Consider the following 24,867-nt stretch of genomic DNA (forward strand, 5'->3'; position numbering starts at 1 on the left):
AAAATGGTGGCTGGTACAATATTTTGTCAAACTGTATTTGCGTAGCGGTCTTTCAAATGCAATTTTTTTTGGGGGGGGGGGGGGGGAGAGAGAGAGAGTGACTTATTTTTTATTTTTTTATTTTTTTTAATTAACCACTTAAGGACCGCCTCCTGCACATATACGTCGGCAGAATGGCACGGCTGGGCACAAGTACATACCCGTACGTTGCTCTTTAAGTGCCCAACCCGGTCCTGAGCTCCATGGCTGTGGGACCAGCGGACCCGATCGCCGCGGCTGTGGGACCAGCGGACCCGATCGCCGCGGCTGTGGGACCAGCGGACCCGATCGCCGCGGCTGTGGGACCAGCGGACCCGATCGCCGCGGCTGTGGGACCAGCGGACCCGATCGCCGCGGCTGTGGGACCAGCGGACCCGATCGCCGCGGCTGTGGGACCAGCGGACCCGATCGCCGCGGCTGTGGGACCAGCGGACCCGATCGCCGCGGCTGTGGGACCAGCGGACCCGATCGCCGCTGGTGTCCCATGATCGGGTCAGAGCTGAAGAACTAGGAGAGGGTTGTGTAAACAAACCTCTCCCCATGCTTCCTACTGTGGCTGTCGCCAATCTGTTCCCTGTTATAGGGAAAGACCATTAGTGACGTCACATGCCAGGCCACGCCACCCTACAATAAAAAAAAAACACTTAACGTCATACATAACACCTCCTCTCCCTCTAGTGGTTAACTCCTTCACTGCCCGTGTCATTTACACAGGAATCGGTGCATTTAAATAGCACTGCTGTATAAATGCCAGTGGTCCCAAAAATGTCCGATGTGTCCACCATAATGTCGCAGTCAAAATAAAAATCACTGATCTCCACCATTACTAGTAAAAAAAAAAATTTTTTTATAAAAATGCTATAAAATGAACTTTTGTGTAAACCAATCGCTAGTTGCGAATTATTTTTTTTTTCCTTCCCCTTTAAAAATATGTAGACGAATGCGTATCGGCCTAAACTGAGGGGGAAACGTTTTTCTTGTATATCTTTTTATTTTTTTATTTTTTTTGGGGTGGGGGGGGGGAATATTGTAGCAAAAAGTAAAAAACATTGCATTTTTTTCAGTCGTTGGTCTATTTTTGTTTATAATGCAAAAAATAAAAACCACAGCGGTGATTAAATACACCCAAAAGAAAGCTCTTGTCAGTTGTCAGTTAAAGCGACGCAGTGCTGAATCGCAAAAAGGGGCTTGGTCCCTTGGCTGCAAATTGGTCTAGGGCTTAAGTGGTTAAAGTTGGCCCATTATTATATATTTGATATAATTTTTTATTTTTTTTGGTCTAATGTGAAAGATTTTACATTGTGAGAATTGTGATCTTTTTAGTCTAAGCATAAAAATCATGATTCTCATTTTGGCCAGAATCGTGCAGCTTTACTAGGATGATTTGCCTGAAAGCAAGACATACTCCTCGAGCGCTGTGCTTTGCTCTTGATGCTTTAAAGCAGTTGTCGCCAACCTTTTTTTGGCACCTGGGACTGGCTGCGTGGAAGAAGATTGTGCCAGTGGGGGTGGGGGTTTAAGTGATTTTTCGTGGGCAGTTTGTCAGCGCATTATTTCTATTATTACATTGTAGTAATAAATAACATGGTACAACTCGCCATAATGCAGAGTTAGTGGGAGCCCTGAGTGTGTTGTCTGCCACCAGATGCGGAATGTTACTTGCCACGTTGCCTGTCACTAGATGTGGAATGAGTGAAGGGGGAAACACTGCGCTACTATGAAATCGGCAGCTACGACTCTAACAAAGTCAAAACAGAATGTGAAATAGTGTAGCGCTAAGATTGTGTAAACAATTATGCATAAACAAATGAAAAAAATATAAACAAATACTGAAGGAATAGTCCCACAGTTATTGTGCAATACAGTGCAAATAAGGCTGCATTGCTTGGTGTGAAGTCAGAAAATGGCATCCTTGGAAATGTGATTGGGAGAATTCTCTTTTCTACAGTCAGCTGTGGAAATAAAGTACAAGTCCTTGGGACTTGAACTTGGGGTTGTCTGTTACAGAAACAACCATTTGAACCTGTTAAGGTAATTCCATTTGACCTGCTGTCACACAAGCTAGCCTTCCTGATGGCTATACCCTCGGCTAAAAGGGTGTCGGATTTGGTGGCCCTTTTCATGCAGGGAAGCGTACTTGATGCTCGTGTTATGACCTGTTCCATCCTTTTTGCCAAAGGTGGTGTCGGCATTTCATTTAAATTAGGACGTTCATTTGCCCCCCTCTCTGCCTCATTTGGGGGAAGAGAGATGACTGCATTCTTTGGACCTTGTCCGGGCACTCAAGGTTTATCTGTCTAGATCTGAGGATCAGACTTATGGTAAAACAAATAAAAAGGACCCAAGAAGGGGCAGGCAGTTTCCATTGTCAATTGGTCATTCAGGCTTACGGTCTGAAACATAAAGCTCCTCCCTTTAGGGTGAGCGCTCATTCTACCATGGGTGTAGGAATCTCCTGGGCTTTTTGCCATCGGGTATCTGTGGCTCAGATTTGTAGGGCTGCTACCTGGTCTTCAGTGCATACGTTCACAAAATTTTATTAAGTGAATGTTCAAGCAGCCGAGGATTCGGCTTTCGGCCGCAGTGTACTGCGGGCTGCCGTATAATTTCTGATGGCTATTGTTTGGCGTTGTCTCCCTCCCCTCAAGGCTATTGCTCTGGGACATCCCAGCTGGTAATGAATATTAGCCTGACTGTGTCTGATGTATGAAAAAGAAAATAGGATTTTTACGTCCTACCTGTAAAATCCTTTTCTTTGAGTACATCATGGGACATTGAGCATTTAGTGCTTACTACAAAACTAAAGTACTTCCTGTATGAGAGGGGCTATATAGCGGATTGCTTCCTGTCTGAAGACCTTTTGGTCTACCAGTGTCCATTGACCTGATGGAGTATAACCCAGCAGGTAATGTTAGCCTGCCTCTGTGTCCCATGATGTACCTTTTTAGCGCCTGAAAAGCACCTCGGTGTGAAATTGGCAAGAAAAGAAAAAATGTATTCCTTTTTAAATGATACGTATTTCTTCACACTAGTACGTTGCACTTGCATTGTGCTGTTAAAAATCTAACGGTGCATTTTTGGTCAGTTAAAAAAACCGCACCTCCCAGTTCAAATGCGTTTAAAATGCAGTAAGAATATGCGTCATTAACGCACGTTACTTTTTATTTTTTGGGGGGGTGGGGGGGTTTGGCCTCTAAAAACCACTATAAGCACAGTAATTATGGTAAAATCGCAATGAATTTGCAGCAAAAAAACGTTCTCATCTGCATTCTGCTGATAACAATGTTCAGCCTAAATGCATAGCTGTGAATCCATTGTGACAGGCTGGGTTAATATTTTTCCAACGTGGTGCACGTTCCTCAATGCACGTTTTTATATGCATTAACGTTCTTGATGGGCTATCACTTTGTGGAACACCAATGCACTAGAGCAGTGGTTCTCAACCTCAGTCCTCAAGTACCCCCAACAGGCCATGTCTGCAGGTTTTTCCTTTATCTTGCACATTTGCTTTAAATCTGAGTCATTGGCTTGGTATTTTGGACAGCTATTTTATCTAAGAGAATTCCCAAAACATGGCCTTGTTGAACTAGAGCAATGGAACTCCCACATAGATTTGAACAGTCTATGGCCCGGCCTAACTGTATTAAGCATACATGCCTATCTGAAAATGTAAGGTTTGTGCAGTTGCCCAAGAGATGAGGGTGTTTTTACTGTATATGAAATTCTATATTTCTTCCTTTGTAGCCTGCAGGGCTCATTGCCTGCAGTGTTCCCTGTGTCTATGCAAACAGATTGTATGCTTTTACTTTTTATAGATTCAATTTAATATATACATTTATTTTTGTTTTGCAGAGCATGAGAAGACAGAGAAATGAAGTTGTTGTGGAACTAAGAAAGGTAAACTTCATATGTACTTTTGTGTTACACGTGTTTTATTTTTTTTAATGTTTTTTTTTTTGGATAGAAATTGATTCGCTAACCACCTAGTAAGTAGCAAGCATTTAACCATTTGCCATCATATGACGTCCTGGTTTTTCAGTGGGGATATCTAAGGCATCATTCAGATAGGCGTGTGTTATTATATATATATATATATATATATATATATATATATATATATATATATATATATATATATATATATATATATATATATATATATATATATATATATATATAATTTTTTTTTTTTTTAGCAGAGATCCCAGGGGTCACGGTTGTTTCAATATTGTATGTCACGCTTCATTTGCGCAGAGGTCTTTCAAACGCACGTTTTTTAGGAAAAAAAAAATACACTAATGATTTAAAAAAAAAAAAAAAAACAGTAAAGTTAGCCTTCTTTTTTTTTTTTTTTTTTTTTAACCTAAATTATACTTACAAGTAAACTGGAGGTTTCTTTTGTTTAATAAATGTTTAAATGTAAGAAATTTTCTGTATCACTTAAGGCTGCTTTCACACTGGAGCGCGCAGGCATTGATGGTAAAACGCTGCTAGTTTTAGTGGTGCTTTACCGTAATTTTAGCGGTGCTATTCGGCTTCTAGTGGGATGCATATAACCCAGCTAGCGGCCAAGGAAGGGGTTAAATGCGCCTGTGAAGCACCGCTGCCAAATCGCATTGCATGCGCTTCGTCAGTGGTGCTCATTCATATCAATGGGCAGGAATGGTGGAGGAGCAGTATACACCACTCCAAAGGTGCTGCTTGCAGGACTTTTTTTTTTTTTTAACATCCTGCCAGCGCATCGCCTCGGTATGAAGGCACTCAAACTTTCACACAGACCGCAGGGGAGCTGTTTTGCAGGCACTTTACAGGTGCTATTTTTGGCCCAAAAGCACCTGAAAAATGCCCGTGGGAAAGGTGTCTGTTAGATTTTATGAGATTGGGGGGGGAGTTGGTGGAAAGTAAAAATAAAAAAATCGGCATCATACATCGGCCGCCGTGACTTCTAAATATCAACATCGGCCAGAGAAAAACCCATATCAGTCTACCTCTAATAACAATCATAGCGGCCGTTCAACCACTTGAGCGTTCTTACAGACGGCAAGAGGGGATGTTACGCCCACCCCCTCCTGCTGCCCTCAAGTGCTTCTGGGTCGCCCCCATGGAGATTTCACTCCCAGAGGCCCGAGAGAGATCCAGAAAGAGGACGGATGAAGCACTATTACAAGGGATGTTTACATTCCTTGTACTAGGAATAAAAGTGATCAAAATGTGTTTGTGTGTGTTTTATTTTTTTGGGGGAAAGTGTAAAAATAAACAATAGAAAAAAAAGCTTGCACGCAGAAGCAAACGCATACGCGGGCGTGACCTACGTATGTAAACAACATTCAAACCACGCATGTGATATCGATGCAAAAGTTGGAGGTTGGAGTGAGAGCAACAATTCTAGCACTAGACCTCTAACTCTAAAAATGTAACCTGTAAAAAAAAGTGTACACGCGCACCACACGCGCACCACACGCGCACCACACGCGCACCACACGCGCACCACACGCGCACCACACGCGCACCACACGCGCACCACACGCGCACCACACGCGCACCACACGCGCACCACACGCGCACCACACGCGCACCACACGCGCACCACACGCGCACCACACGCGCACCACACGCGCACCACACGCGCACCACACGCGCACCACACGCGCACCACACGCGCACCACACGCGCACCACACGCGCACCACACGCGCACCACACGCGCACCACACGCGCACCACACGCGCACCACACGCGCACCACACGCGCACCACACGCGCACCACACGCGCACCACACGCGCACCACACGCGCACCACACGCGCACCACACGCGCACCACACGCGCACCACACGCGCACCACACGCGCACCACACGCGCACCACACGCGCACCACACGCACTTAATTAGGGCTACAAGTGAAAATTTTAAACAAAATTCTTTCGGCGCATGTACAAAGATTTTTAGTTTGAATATTCTCACCCGAAAATTGATCTGTGCGACCAGCATAAGGCTCGGTACATACCTACAGTGGTGTGAAAAAGTGTTTGCCCCCTTCCTCATTTCCTGTTCCTTTGCATGTTTGTCACACTTAAGTGTTTCGGAACATCAAACCAATTTAAACAATAGTCAAGGACAACACAAGTAAACACAAAATGCAATTTGTAAATGAAGGTGTTTATTATTAAAGGTGAAAAAAAATCCAAACCATCATGGCCCTGTGTGAAAAAGTGATTGCCCCCTAAACCTAATAACTGGTTGGGCCACCCTTAGCAGCAACAACTGCAACCAAGCGTTTGCGATAACGTGCAATGAGGCTTTTACAGCGTCCTGGAGGAATTTTGGCCCACTCATCTTTGCAGAATTGTCCTAATTCAGTTACATTAGAGGGTTTTCGAGCATGAACGGCCTTTTTAAGGTCATACCACAACATCTCAATAGGATTCAGGTCAGGACTTTGGCTAGGCCACTCCAAAGTCTTCATTTTGTTTTTCTTCAGCCATTCGGTGGTGGACTTGCTGGTGTGTTTAGGATCATTGTCCTGCTGCAGAACCCAAGTTCGTTTCAGCTTGAGTACACGAACAGATGGTCGGACATTCTCCTTCAGGATCTCTTGGTAGACAGCAGAATTCATAGTTCCTTTTATCACGGCAAGTCTTCCAGGTCCTGAAGCAGTAAAACAGCCCCAGACCATCACACTACCACCACCATATTTTACTGTTGGTATAATGTTCTTTTTATGAAATGCAGTGTTCCTTCTACGCCAGATATACTTGGACACACACCTTCCAAAGAGTTCCACTTTTGTCTCATCGGTCCACAGAATGTTGTCCCAAAAGTCTTGGGGATCATCAAGATGTGTTGTGGAGAAATTGAGACGAGCTTTGATGTTCTTTTTGCTCAGCAGTGGTTTTCTCCTTGGAACTCTGCCATGCAGGCCATTTTTGCCCAGTCTTTTCCTGATGGTGGAGGCATGAACGCTGACCTTAACTGAGGCAAGTGAGGCCTGCAGTTCCTTGGACGTTGTTGTGGGGTCTTTTGTGACCTCTTGGATGAGTCGTCGCTGCGCTCTTGGGGTAATTTTGGGCGGCCGGCCGGCCACTCCTGGGAAGGTTCACCACTGTTCCATGTCTTCGCCATTTGTGGATAATGGCTCTCACTGTGGTTCGCTGGATTCCCAAAGCTTTGGAAATGGCTTTATAACCCTTTCCAGACTGATAGATCTCAATTACTTTCTTTCTCAATTGTTCCTGAATTTCTTTGGGTCTCGGCATGATGTGTAGCTTTTAAGGATTTTCTGGTGGACCTTACTGTGTCAAGCAGCTCCTATTTAAGTGATGCCTTGATTGTGAACAGGTGTGGCAATAATCAGGCCTGGGTGTGGCTAGAGAAATTGAACTCAGGTGTGGACAACCACAGTTATAGTATGTTTTAACAAGGGGGGCAATCACTTTTTCACACAGGGCCATGATGGTTTGGATTTTTTTTCACCTTTAATAATAAACACCTTCATTTACAAATTGCATTTTGTGTTTACTTGTGTTGTCCTTGACTATTGTTTAAATTGGTTTGATGTTCCGAAACACTTAAGTGTGACAAACATGCAAAGGAACAGGAAATGAGGAAGGGGGCAAACACTTTTTCACACCACTGTATGCTGTTTGCTTTTGATCTGTTTCTGCCGTGCGTTTTTGATTTTTGCGCACGTGATTTTACTGCAATCTGCGTTTTTTGCATTTTTTTTTTTGGGCCAGATTAAAAAACACAAATTGCTGCATAAACGCATTACATGCTTTTCTGCAGCTTCTCAATTGTAGTATATTGAACCAATAAAGCACCGCTTTGCGTTAAAAGTCCCTGACCCTTTCAGATGTGAACGCATCCCATAGGAAATCATGTAAATGAACTGTAGCGCATTTCTGCATAAAGCACCAAAAAACATAGATGTAAACCAGATCTCAGACGTTTAGTAACATAATGGGGTTAAAAAAAACTAAAATGAGCCCTTTATAGTAGAAAAAGCAGATAATCACTACTGTAAGGGCTTAATTTTTCTCAAGTCGTCTTCCAGGACGGCACCCTGAGAGATGACTGGTCCACCTGACAGGAAACACAATCAATCAAAGAGGTTAAAAGCCCCCGCCCCTCCCCGTGCTCCTCAGTTTTTGATTGTGTTTCCCCACAGCGAAACCGTTTGTTATTTTTTCCTAGACCCGAAGCCTGGGGCTGGTGGTCTCCCCCTGGGAGCCAGACCTAATGCCTGGGAAGCCTCTAGGTCTGGCAGGATGTTCTCATCCTTCCTGGGGGGTTCCCCTATATTTTCCTCAGGGGGGGCAGCAGAAACTGGAAGAGCCCCCCCTGAGCGCTGAAGGACCCTGGGTACAGTGGTGTACCCAGAACTTCAGGGGCCAATTTTCCTCTCCTCTCCTTACCTGTGCGGTGGCCGTGCAGAAAAGGAGCCTGGTGTCCCTTTTTGGCTCAGGGTATCTCTCTGAAGACTCCAGGTCCAGCAATCCAGAGGGTTCTTGGTGCAGCTGGAGGCAGTATCTCCCCTTTGCAGCAGAGGTGCTCAGCTTTCTGGGGAGGTTTGGCACCATCTTCCTGGAGCTTGGTGGAGGAATGACATCACTTCCTCCACAGAACAGGAAGTGAGCTCAGAGTTCGGGTCATTTCCTGTCTACAGCAAAATGGTGGCCGTATCAGCATGGAGGTAACCACAGCCTCAGCCTCACAGCTGATTTTCCAAATCGGGGACATAAATCCAGGAGGAGCAGGCACCCACTTCTCCCACAGACCGGCTGCCTTCGCCTGTGTTAGCTGTCCGAAGAAGCTCACTGGTGCCAGCAGCATGGAACGTGAGGAGAGACCCGCAGGGTCCATGGCCATGGAGGAGACCACAGGGGGTGAGTCTGACCGGCCGCCGGAGGTTTAGATGGGGGAGGGTACCCCAACTCTTCTCCTCTGGGTGGTACAGTGCTGTATTGTAATGCCTGTATGTTTTTGTTTCAGGGGACGATGCCACTGCCCTTGGGGTTGCCAGCCGTCCCGTGAAATCTTCCACCCGCTCTAAGCGTTGTGGAAACTGTAATGCTAGATTACCCCCAGATCATCCTAAACCCTTCTGCTTTAAATGTATACAGAAGCTGACAGGGAAGGAAACCTCTCAGATAATGGAGAAGTTTCTCACAGTACAAACTGAGATGCTGTCCACTCTGAAAGCCTTTCAGTCCTCCCTTAAGTCTAGGGATTCAGAGGCTCACACCAGCAAGGACGCCTCCTCCCAGGAGGGCTCCGCTTCCTCTAGGGGGTCTAGACGGCGGGCAGACAACCCAAGGTGTCTCCAGTCTCAGGATTCAGAGGAGGAGGATGAGTCCGAATCCCATGGGCAGGGATTCTCGGACGAGGGTGTGTTGGACAGCCAGGAGGAGGATGAGGGGGAGGACTCCAGGTCTAGCAGGCATATCTTTTCAGCCGATGACATGGAGGGACTACTGAGGGCGGTTTACGCTTCTGAAGGGATTCAGGAGCCCACGGCACAGGTCTCTGCCCAAGACAAAATGTATAGGGGCTTAATTAAACCACAGACCAGGGTTCTTCCGGTACATCCTGCACTCAAAGATATTATCTTAAGGGAGTGGAAGGATCCGGAGAAGAGGCTCCTAAAGTACAAAACATGGAAGCGTAGATGCCCCTTTACTGAGGAGGATGAGGAGAAGTTTTTCAAGACTCCTAGGCTAGACGCCTCCCTGGCACAAGTTTCTAAACAATCCGATCTTTCCTTTGAAGACACTGGGAACATCAAGGATCAGATGGATCGGAGGGCAGAAACTATTTTGCGCAGGGCCTGGGAGGCCAACGCGTCGGCTATGAGCCCCGCGTTGGCCTCAGCCTGCATCGCTAGAAATGCGGACATGTGGATCTCTAAGCTGATAGACCACATCTCCCAGACTTCCAAGTCTAAGGAGGTCTTAGATTCATTGGAGGTCGTAGGCAGCGCTGTTGCATACCTAGCGGATGCGGCCGTGGAGACGGTGCGCACAACCGCCAAGTCTGCTGCCTTACTAAGCCCTATGGGTTAAAACTTGGGACGGGGATGGCTCATCTAAGACCCGTCTATGTGGCCTCCCTTTTGAGGGTTCCCTCCTTTTTGGTGCTGGCCTAGACCAAGCCCTTGCTAGGTCGACCGAAAAGGGGAAGAAATTCCCTACTAAACCGAGGAGGGATAGGAAGAGGTTTTTTCGTGGCCCCCAGGCAAAGAACCGCTTCTCGGAGAAAAAGGTCTCCCCTAATAGACGTTGGGGGGCTGGGAAGGATAAGCAGAAGTCAGGCATTCTCTTTTCCAGCCAGAAGTCAAGCGACAAGACCTCCAAATGACATTCCAGTGGGGGGAAGACTTTCCCACTTTGTCCCTCAGTGGGAAAGGGTCACTCAGAGCCCCCATATTCTACAGATCATAAAAGAGGGTTACAGATTAGAATTTCTTTCCTCTCCTCCCACCAAATTTCTCTTGACCCACCTTCCCAGGGATCCTGGCAAGGCAGCAGGAGTCCTACAGAATATAGAAGAACTGGCCAGGCAGGAGGTCATAGTGCCTGTTCCAGAGGGCCAGCAGGGTCAGGGGTTCTACTCCCACATATTTGTGGTACCAAAGCCCCCAGGAAGATATCGCCTCATCATAAATCTAAGGCATCTCAACGTCTTCCTGCGGTACAAGAAGTTCCGCATGGAGAGTGTTTATTCTCTCAGGAGACACCTTCTCAGGGACGTGTTCATGGTAACCTTGGATTTAAAGGACGCCTACCTTCACGTCCCTATATTTCAGAACCATCAGGTCTTCCTAAGATTTGCAATTGCCTCTCCAGAGGGAGTTCAGCATTGGCAGTTTGCGGCCCTCCCCTTCGGGCTGGCATCCAGTCCAAGGGTTTTTACAAAGATCCTGGCAGAAGTAGTGGCCTTCCTGCATCTCCAGGAAGTAGCGCTGATTCCCTATTTGGACGACATTCTGATTTACAATCAGAATCGGGATCAGCTCCTTTTGGATCTAGCCAGGGTAGTGGAGACCTTAGAATCCCTGGGATGGATCATCAGCAAGGAAAAATCCTCACTGATTCCGGCCCAGACGAAAATGTATCTGGGATTCCTGGTGGATTCCGCGCAACAGAAGTTAGTTCTACCCCAGAGCAAGGTAGAGGGTATAATTTCAGCGGTCCTTTCTCTGTTAGAGGCAAAGACCTCTCCATACAGAGGGATTATGAGGGTGCTGGGCCTGATGACGGCAGCTATCCCAGCAGTTCCTTGGGCACAGCTGCACTCCAGGACCCTCCAGCACTTCCTCCTTTCCTCTTGGGACAGGAAAGGGGTTTCTCTAGAAGTAGAAGTGGCCATTCCGATCGAGGTAAAGGATTCTCTTCACTGGTGGCTTCACCCTCAGAGGCTTCAGGGGGGCCTCCTTTGGAGTCAGCTTCAGCCGCTCAGGATAACAGACGCAAGTTCCTGGGGGTGGGGGGCCCACCTGGAGGATCTAACAGCCCAGGGTTCCTGGGACGTGAGTCAGAGAAAGACATCCTCAAATTTTCGAGCACTTTTGGCCATCGGGGAGGCATTAAAGGCTTTCGAAAGGAGGATCAAGGACCAGGAAGTTCAGGTCCTATCAGACAACGCCACGGCAGTGGCATTTGTCAATCATCAGGGGGGCACTAGATCTCCAACTCTACTGGCTCTATCTTTAGAGATCATGGGCTGGGCGGAGCATCGGATTATCTCCATTTCTGCAGTCCACATAAAGGGGTCCCTGAATGTAGAGGCAGACTATCTCAGTCGTCAGCCGATTCTTCAGGGAGAATGGGAGTTGAATCCAGAGGTATTCTCCCTGGTATGTCGGCAGTTCGGCGATCCAGAGATAGATCTGTTCGCCCGCAGAAAGAACAGAAGGGTAAAGAGATTCTTTTCCCTTGCCCGAGAGGGGGGCTCAGAGGGGATAGACGCCTTGGCCCAGGTTTGGGACTTCCGGTTGGCCTATGCCTTCCCCCCCCTGGGGCTTATTCCGAGGGTTCTTCAAAAGCTGTTTCTCTCGGAAGGCGCCCTGATTCTGATAGCTCCTTGGTGGCCCAAGAGAGCTTGGTTTCCAGCCCTGCAGGGTTGGTCCATAGCCCCGCCTCTACACCTTCCTGTTCGGCGCGACCTTCTCCTTCAGGGTCCAGTTTGCCATCCAGACCCCAGCTTCTTCAGGCTGACGGCCTGGCTCTTGAAAGGCAGAACCTGCGGGAGAAGGGCCTGTCGGACAGAGTAGTGGATACTCTCCTCCTTAGTAGAAAGCCGGTCACAAGGCGTATTTACGCTAAGACCTGGGGGATTTTTTCTCGCTGGTGTCAGGTGAGAGGGACTTCACAGCAAGAGATCCCGGCCATTCTGGAGTTTCTCCAGGATGGAGCAGAGCAGGGGTTGGCAACCAAGACACTTAAAGCACAGGTCGCAGCCTTATCCTGTTTTTTGGAGAGACGCTTGGCACTAGATCCTCTGATCAAGAGGTTCCTTTTGGTCAGAGAGAGGTTGTCCCCTGTCCAGGTGTCTAGGTTCCCACCATGGGATCTTACCTTGGTGTTAGAGGGCTTAACAAGGCCCCCCTTTGAACCAATAGACCAGATCCCCCTCAGGATTCTCACCTTTAAGTTGGCCTTTCTGCTTTCTATTACATCAGCCAGGAGAGTAGGCGATATTCAGGCTTTTTCAGTCAAGGAACCATACTTTCGTTTATTTGAGGACAGGGTTATACTTAGGCAGGACCCCCTGTACCTCCCTAAGGTAGCATCCAGGTTCCATAGGTCTCAAGAAGTAGTGCTACCTTCCTTTTGTAATAATCCCCAAAATGAGAGGGAAATTTCTTTTCACTGTCTGGACGTCAGACGTTGTTTATTATCCTACTTAGAAAAAGTTAAGGAGTTTAGAAGGTCCAGCCATCTTTTAGTTAATTTTTCTGGCCAAAAGAAGGGCCAACAAGCCTCCAAAGCATCCATAGCTAGATGGATTAAGCATGCCATTGCTTTAGCCTATGAGCAGTCAGGTAATGCAGTTCCTAGGGACCTGAAAGCTCATTCCACGCGATCTCTGGCAACCTCTTGGGCAGAAAGGGCCGGAGCTTCAGTGGAGCAGATATGTAGAGCCGCTACATGGACAAGCCAAAACACCTTCCTGAGGCATTACAGGGTGGAGTTACTGTCCCCTCAGGATCTGGCATTTGGCAGGAAGGTCCTGCAAGCGGTTGTCCCGCCCTAAGGTAGGCCTGAGCTACTTGCTCCTCTCTCAGGGTGCCGTCCTGGAAGACGACTTGAGAAAATGACCAGTTACACTTACCGGTAACTGTGTTTCTGGGAAGTCTTCCAGGACGGCAGGCCTACTTCCCACCCGTTCTCTTTAGGTTTAAATTAAGGTATAGAGTGTGGTGGTGTGGTGTGGTTTTCTTCACTCTCGTGCACTGGTGTGGGTCAATACTTTGTCACAACTGAGGAGCACGGGGAGGGGCGGGGGCTTTTAACCTCTTTGATTGATTGTGTTTCCTGTCAGGTGGACCAGTCATCTCTCAGGGTGCCGTCCTGGAAGACTTCCCAGAAACACAGTTACCGGTAAGTGTAACTGGTCATTTTTACCGTAGAACAGTGAAAGTAATATTTACAGTAGTAAAAAATATAAAAAATCTGCGCTTGGTAACAAAAATTAATTTAAAAAAATGTGCAGCGCTTAACCTATGAAAATAAAAATGTGACTTAATATATAAAAATTTATAAACTTTGGCAAAAAAACCAAAACAATCAAAATATTAGTGAATCCAAATACAGTGAAAATCAATAGTGAAAAAGTATTTTCAAAAGTTAATTATCAAATAAAAAAACCTTCATCAGTAATCCAAAAGTCCAATACATTTGAAAAAAATTGTTTGTGAAAAAATTCAAAAAGTGTATAGTAGAGCTACACAGTATAAATGTCCTATGTGAGTGAACAAGAAAGTGTGGTTGATCTTTGTTCAAACAAAAAATAGTGCTTGACCACGTGGACCCTTCACTGCTATAGGTCAGTAATGAATGGAGGCTTACCAGATCAACGGTCGGTATACGCAAATACGGTCATCCAGACGGTTCGATGCGGAAAGCTGGAAAACGACCCAGTCCCTCAGATGTTCCACAATCACCGAATCCGTTTGAATCCTCTCGTGAGCCAGTCTGAGAAAACGTAGGAGTTTCGATACAGGAAGCCGGAAGACAACCCACACCTTCGAATGTCTCGTAGTCACCAAGTCCGTTCCGGTCCTCTCAAAAGTCTTGGAGTATCATATTGTAAAGACAAAAATAAAAGTGCGCCAAATCGTGTGATAAAGTTTAAACGCGTAAATCTTTATTCCACCGAATAATTTTAAGCGCTAAAGAATGACTCCACTGAGCCATACAAAAAATGAACGCATCGTTAGCAAATTGTTTATTTTTTAATTTGCTAACGATGCGTTCATTTTTTGTATGGCTCGGTGGAGTCATTCTTTAGCGCTTAAAATTATTCGGTGGAATAAAGATTTACGCGTTTAAACTTTATCACATGATTTGGCGCACTTTTATTTTTGTCTTTACAATATGATACTCCGAGACTTTTGAGAGGACCGGAACGGACTTGGTGACTACGAGACATTCGAAGGTGTGGGTTGTCTTCCGGCTTCCTGTATCGAAACTCCTACGTTTTCGCAGACTGGCTCACGAGAGGATTCGAACGGATTCGGTGATTGTGGAACATCTGAGGGACTGGGTCGTTTTCCAGCTTTCCGCATCGAACCGTCTGGATGACCGTATTTGCGTATACCGACCGTTGATCTGGTAAGCCTCCATTCATTACTGACCTATAGCAGTGAAAGGTCCACGTGGTCAAGCACTATTTTTTGTTTGAACAAACAAAGATCAACCACACTTTTTGTTGTTCACTCACATAGGACATTATTTATACTGTGTAGCAGCTCTACTATACGCTTTTTGAATTTTTTCACAAACAATTTTTTTCAAATGTATTGGACTTTTGGATTACTGATGAAGGTTTTTTTATTTGATAATTAACTTTTGAAAATACTTTTTCACTATTGATTTTCACTGTATTTGGATTCACTAATATTTTGATTTTTATTGTTTTGGTTTTTTGCCAAAGTTTATAAATTTTTATATAAAGTCACATTTTTATTTTCATAGGTTAAGCACTGCACTTTTATCTTTTAATATTTACAGTAGTGATTTGCTTTTTGTACTATAAAGGGCTCATTTTAGTTTTTTACCCCATTGTTACTGGCCGATTAATCGATTAATTTCCGATTAATCAATTAGTTTCAGTGTATGTATGTATAATATATATTTTTCTATGGAGGTTTTTAAGTACTGAAGTTTGGCACCATAAGTGTGCGCTATTTTAATGCGTGACATCTATTTAATCGGCGTAACATCTTTCACATTATACAAAAAAGGGCTAACTTTTCTGCAAAAAAAATGTATGCTTCAGTGTGTTCTAGTTCCCTAAATTCACCCCCCCCCCCCCCTGTACCGTATTTGGAATGTGTTGAGATTGTTGGGTAAGGCAGGGAGTTTTGAACTACCTTAACTTCTGTCTTAAGAGAAGTATGTGTTTGTTTTTTATTTTTTATTCCTACTAAAGTATGGCTGATGTTGCATCTGTCCCCCACCATCTCTGCATGGAGAACCGAGCCATCGAACATTGCCGATGGCTCAGCTCCTCTCCTCCTCTCTGCTTCTCGGTGCTCATTGGCATGGGGAGCGGCCATTGACTGTCATCAATCATGGCAGCCAGCAGGTCCAGACTTGGGAAGTCGAGATGACGCGCTACCTCAACTCATGGCAGTGACGTCAGTGGAGATCAGTCTTCAGATGGCTCTCCGCTTAAAACGAGTCACGAGAGTGCAAAACTTCTGTGACCCAGAGGATAAGCCCAGCCTAAACAGCTCAGGCTGTACTTCTCCTTTTAAATGTATAGGTTGGGGCAATCTTTTGTAAGTGCAGCTATAGAACATTCAATAGAATAGTTACCAGGAAGCTTATCACTTTTTTTTTTTTTTTTTTTTTTTTCCTTCATTTTCTATACCAAAACTGCTAAAATATATATAGTGGAGGTTTTAAAGTTGCACATTTCAAAGCTGTTAACGTGACAATGTTTGTTTGTTTTTGTATAGAATAAAAGGGACGAGCACTTGTTAAAAAGGAGAAACGTTCCCCAGGAAGATGTCTGTGAGGACTCGGATGCTGATGCAGAATTCAAAGTGGTAATCTATTTATTTTTTATTAAGTCAGGTATGTTGCAGGCTTGGTTGTCGGCTCTTCTTCCTGTCCTGCAAAATAGCTGAATTTATATATTTGCATATTAATACAAACCTCTGCAGGTTTACAGCTACAGTGCCTTGCAAAAATATTCCCTATTTTTACATTACAGCCTTTAGTTCTGTGTGTGTGTGTGTGTGTTGTTTTTTTTTTATTTTTTTTTATCTGTGATGGATCAGAACACAATAGTCTTGGTGAAGTAAAATTAGAAAAAATATACATAACATTTTTCAGAAATAAAAAAAACTGATAATTGAGATGTGCGTCTGTATATATTCACCCCCTTTTATGAAGGCCATAAAAAGCTCTGGTGCAACCAATTACTTTGGGAAGTCACATAATTAGTCAAATGTCCACCTGTGTGCAATCTAAGTGTCACATGATCTGTTATTGCATATACACACCTTTTTTTTTAAAGGCCCCAGGGGCTGCAACACCTACGCAAGAGGCACCACTAACCAAACACTGCCATGAAGACCAAGCCAAGGAACTCTCCATACAAGTAAGGGACAATGTTGTTGAGAAGTACAAATCGGGGTTAGGTTATTTAAAAAAAAAAAAAAAAAATCCAAATCTTTGATCCCTAGGAGCACCATCAAATCTATCATCAAATGGAAAAGAACATGGCACAACACGACAATAAGCCATACGCTCCATGGAGTTGGGCTTTATAGCAGAGTGGCCAGGAGAAAGCCATTACTTTCGGCAAAAAACAAAATGGCACGTTTTTGAGTCTGCGAAAAAGACATTTGGGAGACTCCCAAAATGTATGAAGGAAGGCGCTCTGGTCTGATGAGACTAAAATTTAACTTTTTGGCCATCAAAGAAAATGCTATGTCTGGCACAAACCCCATCACATCACCCAAAGAACACCTTTACTACAGTGAAACGTGATGGCAGTATCATGCTGTGAGGATGTTTTTCAGCAGTCGGGACTGGGAAACTGGTCAGAGTTGAGGAAAAGAGGGATGGTGATAAATACAGGGATATTCTTGAGCAAAACCTGGCCTAGTCAAAGCCCAGACCGTAATCCAACAGAATCTTTGGTCAGACTTGGATTGCTGTTCACAAGCGCAAACCATCATACTTGAAGGAGCCAGAGCCGTTTTGCAAGGAGGAATGAGCAAAACCCAGTGGCAAGATGTGGCAAGATCTTTTTCTTTCGTTCACTGACTGACACAGCTCCATTATTCTTGACCATAGGGTTGGTACGCCACATTCTAGGCAGAACACGTTATACATGTGAAAAAAAAAAACTGAACTTTCTAGTTCTGCCCAGGGGGAGGTCCCTTCAGTAACAACCCCCCGGCCTGCTTCCTGCAGCTTCAGTGTGTGTGTTTTTTTTTTCCTTTTTTTTTTTTTTCCTTTTTTTTTTTTTTTTTTTTAAATGGTCGGCTCCTCTGGTCATGGACCCCCCAGTATTCAGGTTATATAAAGTAACCACGATCCCGGTAGAGGGGACTCCAGCATTTAAGGACCCAATGGACTGGAAGGCAGAGGCAGTGGCCTGTTCCTTGTTTACGGTTGTGGGGTCGGCAATGTGACCAGTACTGGCCTCAGCACTTGTGTCGCAGACACTTACTGAGTGGGCAAAACTTTTGCACTGTGAGTTGGGCAAGCAACATGCCTCCCCTGTCTGCGCGGAACTAGCAGACCAGTAAGTGCAAGGCCTTAAGTACGTTTGTGACATGGCCCTGGATACGCTTCCTTTGTTATCCAGGGCTTCAGTGTCAGCAGTGGTTCTGAGGCGCCTGATTTGGCTAAAATGCTGGTCTGCGGACCAAGCATTTTAAAAATAAATAAATAAATAAAAACCATGACTGATCTACCCTTCCTTCCTTTGGAGCCTCGTTGGATGACATTAAGAATGCCACAGGGGGGGAAAAAGTACCTTACTCCCACAGACCAGCAAGACTAAGGAGCCACACTGCAGGCAAGGGCCCTCATTTTCTGCTCGAGGCTTTTTCGTCTGCCCGTGGCTTCGGCTAAACGCTCCCAGCCCGACCTTCATGCGAGCAAAATTGCTACCGCATGAAGGTTTGCCTCGCCCGGCTCTAGGGTGGTGGGGGGGAGGGGTCGCTTTCCGGAGTTTGCAGCCCGGTGGACCTCTCGGCTGTCTGACCAATGGGTCTATGAACTGATTTCCTCTGGCTAGAAGATAGCCCCTCTCTTGCCCACCAAACAGATTCTTCCCCTCCAGCATACCCTTACTCCTGGCTCGCCGGGAGGACCTAATGGGAGCGGTAAGGGACCTGCTAAGTCGCGGGGAGATAGTGCCTGTTCCAGAGTCGGAAAGGTTCCAGGGGTTCCATTTCAAACTGTAGTCCCCAAAAGAAGGGGTACGTCCAATCTTGGACCTGAAAGCCCTCAGTTGCTTTGTAAAAGTAGAGGTTCAGAATGGAATCAGTTCGCTCAGTGGTAGCTGCACTCCATCAAGGGGACTCCCTGGCATCTTTGGACATTCAGGATGGGTACCTGCACATACCCATATGCCTCTGGCATTGGAGGTTTGCAGTTGGGAAAGCCCACTACCAGTTTGTGGCTCTCCCCTTTTGGCTTGGCATCAGTTCCCTGAGTCTTACCAAGGTATTGGCTCCAATTTTGGCGTTCTAGGCGATCTCTTCATGAGAGCATCTTCCGCCTCCAGAATTAGGAGGCTGTGGCGCTCACCATGCAAACCCTGCAGGATTTTGGATGGTTGTTGAACCTAAAGAAGTCAGTGTTTATAATAACTCAGCACTTGGAGTACCTAGGCCTATTGCTGGACTCTATGGAAGCAAGAGTGTTTCAGACAAACTGCATACTCTGAGCCATGGTAAAACTATTGATGAACCGCAGGTGGTCATCGTTACGCTTTTGCATGCAAGTCCTGGGGCTCATGGTGGCCTCTTTCGAGGCAGTGCTGTATGCCCAGTTTTATACCAAAGTCTTGCAGAAGGAGAACTTGATGAAATGGGACAAATCTCCTCCTTTTTTTATCCCTGGATTAGCAGATTCAGGCAAGCCAATCGGTCAGGGACTCCCTGCTCTGGTGGCCGAGGTCCCCGGCACTTCGGTCCGGGAAGTCGTTCCTACCTCTACATTGGACAGTGATCACAATGGATGCCAGCCTGACTAGCTGGGGTGGAGTACTGGGAGTACAGTCGACCCAGGGCCTCTGGTCGGGGGAGGAATCCAAGTTGCCGGTCAATGTGCTCGATCTTCGAGCGATCAGACTATGCCTCTCCGTGGTCAGAGACTACGAGGGTGTCCGATCAGGATCTAGTCAGACAACGCCACAACGGTGGCATATGTCCGCCAAGGAGGAACAAGAAACTCTGCTGCAGCATGGGAGATCGCTCATATCCTTCAGTGGGCAGAGTGACATGTACCGGCCAGGCGGACTATATAAGTCGCCAGATGCTGGACCCAGGAGAATGGGCGCTGCATCCGGAGGTGTTCAGGCTACTGTGCCTGCGATGGGGCACACCAGACGTGGATCTCCTGGCTTCCTGTCTCATTTGGAAGGTGCTGAGATTCGTATCCAGAATAAGAGATCCTTGGGCAGACGCATCAAACGCGTTTGTGGCTCCGTGGGATCGGTACTGATCTGTGCCTTTCCTCCGCTAAAGCTACAACCACGTCTGCTCCGCAGAGTGGAGATTGAGGGGATTCCAGTAATTCTGATTGGCCTTGGTGCCCCTGGTACGCCGACCTAGTACGCCTGGTTAAGGATGCTCCCTGGAGACTACCGATGCGAGAAGACCTTCTGTTTCAAGGTCCGATTCTCCATTCTGCTTTACTATCGCTGATTTTAATGGCATGGCTGTTGAGAGCCAGGTGCTAAGGAACCGAGGCCTACCGGACTTGGTGATTTCAACTATGTTGAGAGCACGGAAATCTTCTCGGAAGATATAACATTGTACCCGGAAGGCCTACATCTCCATGTGTGAAGAGAGAGGATGGTGTCTGCACCTATTCAGTTTCCAGGGTCCTGCTGTTTCTACAGCGAGGAGTAGACCAGAAATTGGCTTTAAGCATAATTTTAAAGGACAAATATCAGCCTTGGCTGTCTTTTTCTTCAGTGACACCTGGTGGCTCCTTCTCTAGTGAGCACTTTTATTTAGGGGGTCCGGCATGTAGTTTCTCCTGGTGCGTCCACCTTTACCCCCGTGGAATCTGAACCTGGTGTTATCGGCTCTTCAGAAACCACCGTTCGAGAACATCAGAGAAATTACCTTGGCCACTAGAAAGACCACTTACTGGGAAAGTCATTACATCGGCCAGGAGGGTTTCGGAACTGGTGGCCTTGTCTTGCAAGTCGCCCTATCTGGTTATCCATCAGGATAAGGTGGTGTTGCGTCTGCAACCTTTTCTGCTGAACGGGGTTTCAGCGTTTTACATCAATGAAGACATTGTGTTACCATCTCTGTGTCCTAAACCGACACATCCTAAAGGAGGTGGCCCTTCATTCCCTAGACATGGTCCGGGCTCGAAGGGTGTTTTTGTCTGCCACAGCTCCCTTTCGGAAGTCAGACTCTGTTAGTTTTCGGTAGCTGGTCCGAAAAAAAAAAAAAAGGTATGACTGTCTCGTCGGCCACTATTTCCAGGTGGATCAGACAGATTTTGATACAGGCCTATGCCTTGAAGGGGGCAGGTGCCCCCCTTTCCTGTCACGGCCCCTGCCACCAGGGCAATTCTAACCACCTTGGGCTTTCCGACATTAAGCGCCAGTCACTCAAGTGTGTAAGGCAGCGACTTGGTCGTCCGTTCTCATGTTTACCAAATTCTACATGGTGGAAGTAAGCGCATCGGCTGATGCCTGTTTTGGCCGCAAAGTTTTTCAGGCAGCCGTGTAATGTTGCAAATTGCACTTCCTTTTTTTTCTATTTTCTTTAAAAAAAGAATTTGCTTTTGCGTATAATGCACTGTTGCATTGTTAACCGCATGTCCTGCGGCTAGATAAGGTGATGACTCCCCTGTTGGGGAGCACTTCTGGTTGTGGGTGAAGTTTATGCTGTTCCAACCCCTCATTATGACACTGCTTGGGGACATCCCTATGGTCAAGAATGGAGCTGTGTCAGTCAGTGAACGAAAGAGAAAATAGAATTTTTGTACTCGCTGTAAAATCCTTTTCTCTGAAGTTTGCTGACTGACGCAGCACCCTCCCCTCCTATTGATTTGTTATACTGCTTGTTGAAGTACTGAAGCTGCAGTAAGCGGGCTGGGGGGGTTGTTACTGAAGGGACCGCCCCCCTGGGCGGAACTATAAAGTTCTGTGGTGTATGTGTGTGGTGTGGGGTTTTTTTTTTCTCTCGCATGTATAACATACTTTTTAACACCCAAACACTGCGCTATCCTTACCAAAAAATGAAATAAAAAACACAAGAGCTGCTAACACATCACTGGGGTATCGAGCGTGAAGTAAACAATGCTATATAAAAGTGTAGCGCTTCTCAACTTTAAACACCAAACATAATTGTGCCTTCGTTACCTAAGCATAATGCATGCAAATTTATATCAATACATTCAGTGAAAAATTCCACTGTAAAATAGTGCTCAAAACATGTAAAATCTTACATAAGTATTAACTACTATATGAACATATATTAGTGATTATGAGAAAAAAAGAGAAAAAATCAAGAAAACAAAAAAGGAGAAAAAAAAGGAGTCCCAATACAACGGTATAGAGTCCTTTTTGTGTATAGTATCCTTCAAAAGTCCACAAGTGTGCAGGAAATATATTACACCTCCTTCATAAGACTCGTGCATTAACCACGTGATGTTCCAGTCATCAAGCGAATTGAACGCTTACCGGAATTAATGGATCCTCACAAATTTACATTTGGGGGATCATACAGACTTTTGCAAACATATGCAGATACTTTCAGCAGCCAGTTATCCAGGGGGACCTTGAGTATAACTGATCCCTTCATATGTTGAGAGGTATTTTAACTCCAGCCAGATATATCCATAGGTATGATTAAATGCATATAAAGAAAAAACAGGGGACTCCCTGGGACTCTACTGCAATCGTGTTTTATCTTGATAAGCACTTATATTATCGTACACATGTGAGTTTTGTACTTTTACTTTTTATCTTTCTATAAAAAACGGAATTACACTATTTTTGGTCCCTGTTTTTTTTCTTTATATGCATTTAATCATACCTATGGATATATCTGGCTGGAGTTAAAATACCTCTCAACATATGAAGGGATCAGTTATACTCAAGGTCCCCCTGGATAACTGGCTGCTGAAAGTATCTGCATATGTTTGCAAAAGTCTGTATGATCCCCCAAATGTAAATTTGTGAGGATCCATTAATTCCGGTAAGCGTTCAATTCGCTTGGTGACGGGAACATCACGTGGTTAATGCACGAGTCTTTTATGAAGGTGTAATACATTTCCTGCACACTTGTCGACTTTTTGAAGGATACTATACATAAAGGACTCTATACCGTTGTATTGGGACTCCTTTTTCTTTTTTTTTTTTTTTCTCATAATCACTAATATATATGTTCATATAGTAGTTAATACTTATGTAAGATTTTACATGTTTTAAGCACTTTTACAGTGGAATTTTTCACTGAATGTATTGGTATAAATTTGCATGTATTATGCTTAGGTAATGTATAACATACTGCCTAGTCCTCTCCTGAAGGTGGCATAACAACCCTATGGTCAAGAATAATGGAGCTGTGTCAGTGAACTTAGGAGAAAAAAGATTTTACGCTGAGTACAAAAACCATATACATATACATTTTTTTTTTTTTTTTTTTTTTTTTTTTTTTTTTTTTTTCTTCTTCACAAAAAGAGTTGTGGGCATGCTCAGTACATTTTTTACTTTTGCAAATCCTCAATCTATGATTCCAGGTTGTGGGGTAACAAACCATGAAAAATGCCAAGAGGGGTGAATACTTTTGCAAGGCACTGTATATGGAAAGGAATGTGATTTGTATATTAACGGTAGGGCTGCACCGGTTGTCAGTGCCGATACTAAGCATTTGCCTGAGTACTTATACTCGTTTGAATGTTCCAATACCTTTTTTCGTGCAGTGTGATTTGAGTTCATACAAAATGGGTTAAAATTGCAAGTGACTTGAACAGGAATGCAGTGTGATTCCTGTCTGAATTGCATGCAGTTTCCTGCTCCATTCCTGTGTGAACCCTGGCTTGTCATAGTTGCTTTAGCCTGGGTTCACAGGAGCAGTGTGTGAAACCACATGTGATTTGGACAGGAATCACACTGCATTCCTGTTAAAATCATGTGATTTATTTTTTATTTTTTTGTCGTGATGAGTCCATTCATTTGGTATGGGCGCAAATCGCACCACATTAAAAAAATGGGTATCAATACTTTTCCTCAGGTACTCACTCCGATACAAATTATCAGTACTCGCTCTTAGAAATGTTTACGGTTTTGTAGCATGGTACAATGGGACTGATCTGTGTTTTGTTTTTCTCTTTAGCAAAACACATCTTTGGAAGCAATTGTGCAGGTAGTGTATTGCTTGTGTGGTGTTTTTATTTTCATTGCTTGGTTTTTTTTATTTTTTTCTTTCTTTCTTTCTTTCTTGTATTTAACTGTCTCCTTGTTACAGAATGCATCTAGTGACCACCAAGGAATTCAGCTTAGTGCTGTCCAGGCTGCAAGGTAAAACTTTTGTGTATAAAGGCCAAAACAGGCTGTAGACCTTCCCAATCTCTCCCACCCCCAATTACCCAAATCTGCATTCTTTTCTGTAAATTACTTTTATACTTGGATTTATTTATAATGGTGTGGTTTTTTTGTTGTTGTTTTTTTTCCAGAAAACTCTTGTCCAGTGATCGGAATCCACCAATTGATGATTTGATTAAATCAGGAATTTTACCAATATTGGTTCACTGTCTGGAAAGAGATGACAAGTAAGATTTTTTTTATTTAATGTTTCATAATTGAGCATACCTATGTGTTTAGTTGCTCATTGCCCATCTTTCTCTCTCCAGCCCCTCTCTCCAGTTTGAAGCTGCTTGGGCTCTAACAAACATTGCTTCAGGAACATCTGAACAAACGCAAGCGGTGGTCCAATCACGTCAGTATATATAGGAGTTGGATAAAAGACATGAAATTAGTGTTTGTTTTTGCTTTGTTATCCTGTGTGAATTTCAGGCTGCTTATGAATTGGTGTTTTAGCTTTAGGTCTTTACCATCTGTGTTCTCACCAAGCAAGGCTTTGATCACATTTACTTTATCCATGCAGTTAAAGCAACAGCAAACATTTTTTGTTTTGGCTGCATAAGTGTTATGCAAACTGTTTAGGTTTTAGCTAAACATTACCACTGACAAGGGTGCTTACAATAATCCAGATTTTATTCATGTAAAACCTTTATTCCAAAAATAAGAAAATGGTTTGCTGTATCGGCTTATAGGGCTTCATTCACATCGTCCATGTGAAGGGGGAATTTTTTTTTTTTTTATAGTATTTACTGTTCAATACGCAGGAGTGTTTTCTAGGAGAAAAAAGTGTAATAAGATCA

At 44.8% G+C, this 24,867-nt stretch overlaps 1 protein-coding gene across 1 annotated transcript in view; it reads left to right on the forward strand.

Annotated features, from left to right (window-relative positions):
• KPNA4 (karyopherin subunit alpha 4) overlaps nucleotides 1-24,867 on the forward strand; it is a 55,106-nt gene that overhangs the window by 13,525 nt on the left and 16,714 nt on the right. The window contains exons 2-7 of the mRNA XM_077488061.1: nucleotides 3,892-3,936; nucleotides 16,224-16,313; nucleotides 23,820-23,849; nucleotides 23,952-24,004; nucleotides 24,160-24,255; nucleotides 24,337-24,422. Of these exons, the coding sequence (XP_077344187.1) occupies nucleotides 3,892-3,936; nucleotides 16,224-16,313; nucleotides 23,820-23,849; nucleotides 23,952-24,004; nucleotides 24,160-24,255; nucleotides 24,337-24,422 (400 nt within the window). The remainder of the gene's footprint in view (nucleotides 1-3,891; nucleotides 3,937-16,223; nucleotides 16,314-23,819; nucleotides 23,850-23,951; nucleotides 24,005-24,159; nucleotides 24,256-24,336; nucleotides 24,423-24,867) is intronic.

Source organism: Lithobates pipiens, unplaced genomic scaffold (genome assembly GCF_037356315.1).
Source record: "Lithobates pipiens isolate NorthernLeopardFrog02 unplaced genomic scaffold, aLitPip1_a1.2 Scaffold_18, whole genome shotgun sequence".
Lineage (NCBI taxonomy): Eukaryota > Metazoa > Chordata > Amphibia > Anura > Ranidae > Lithobates > Lithobates pipiens.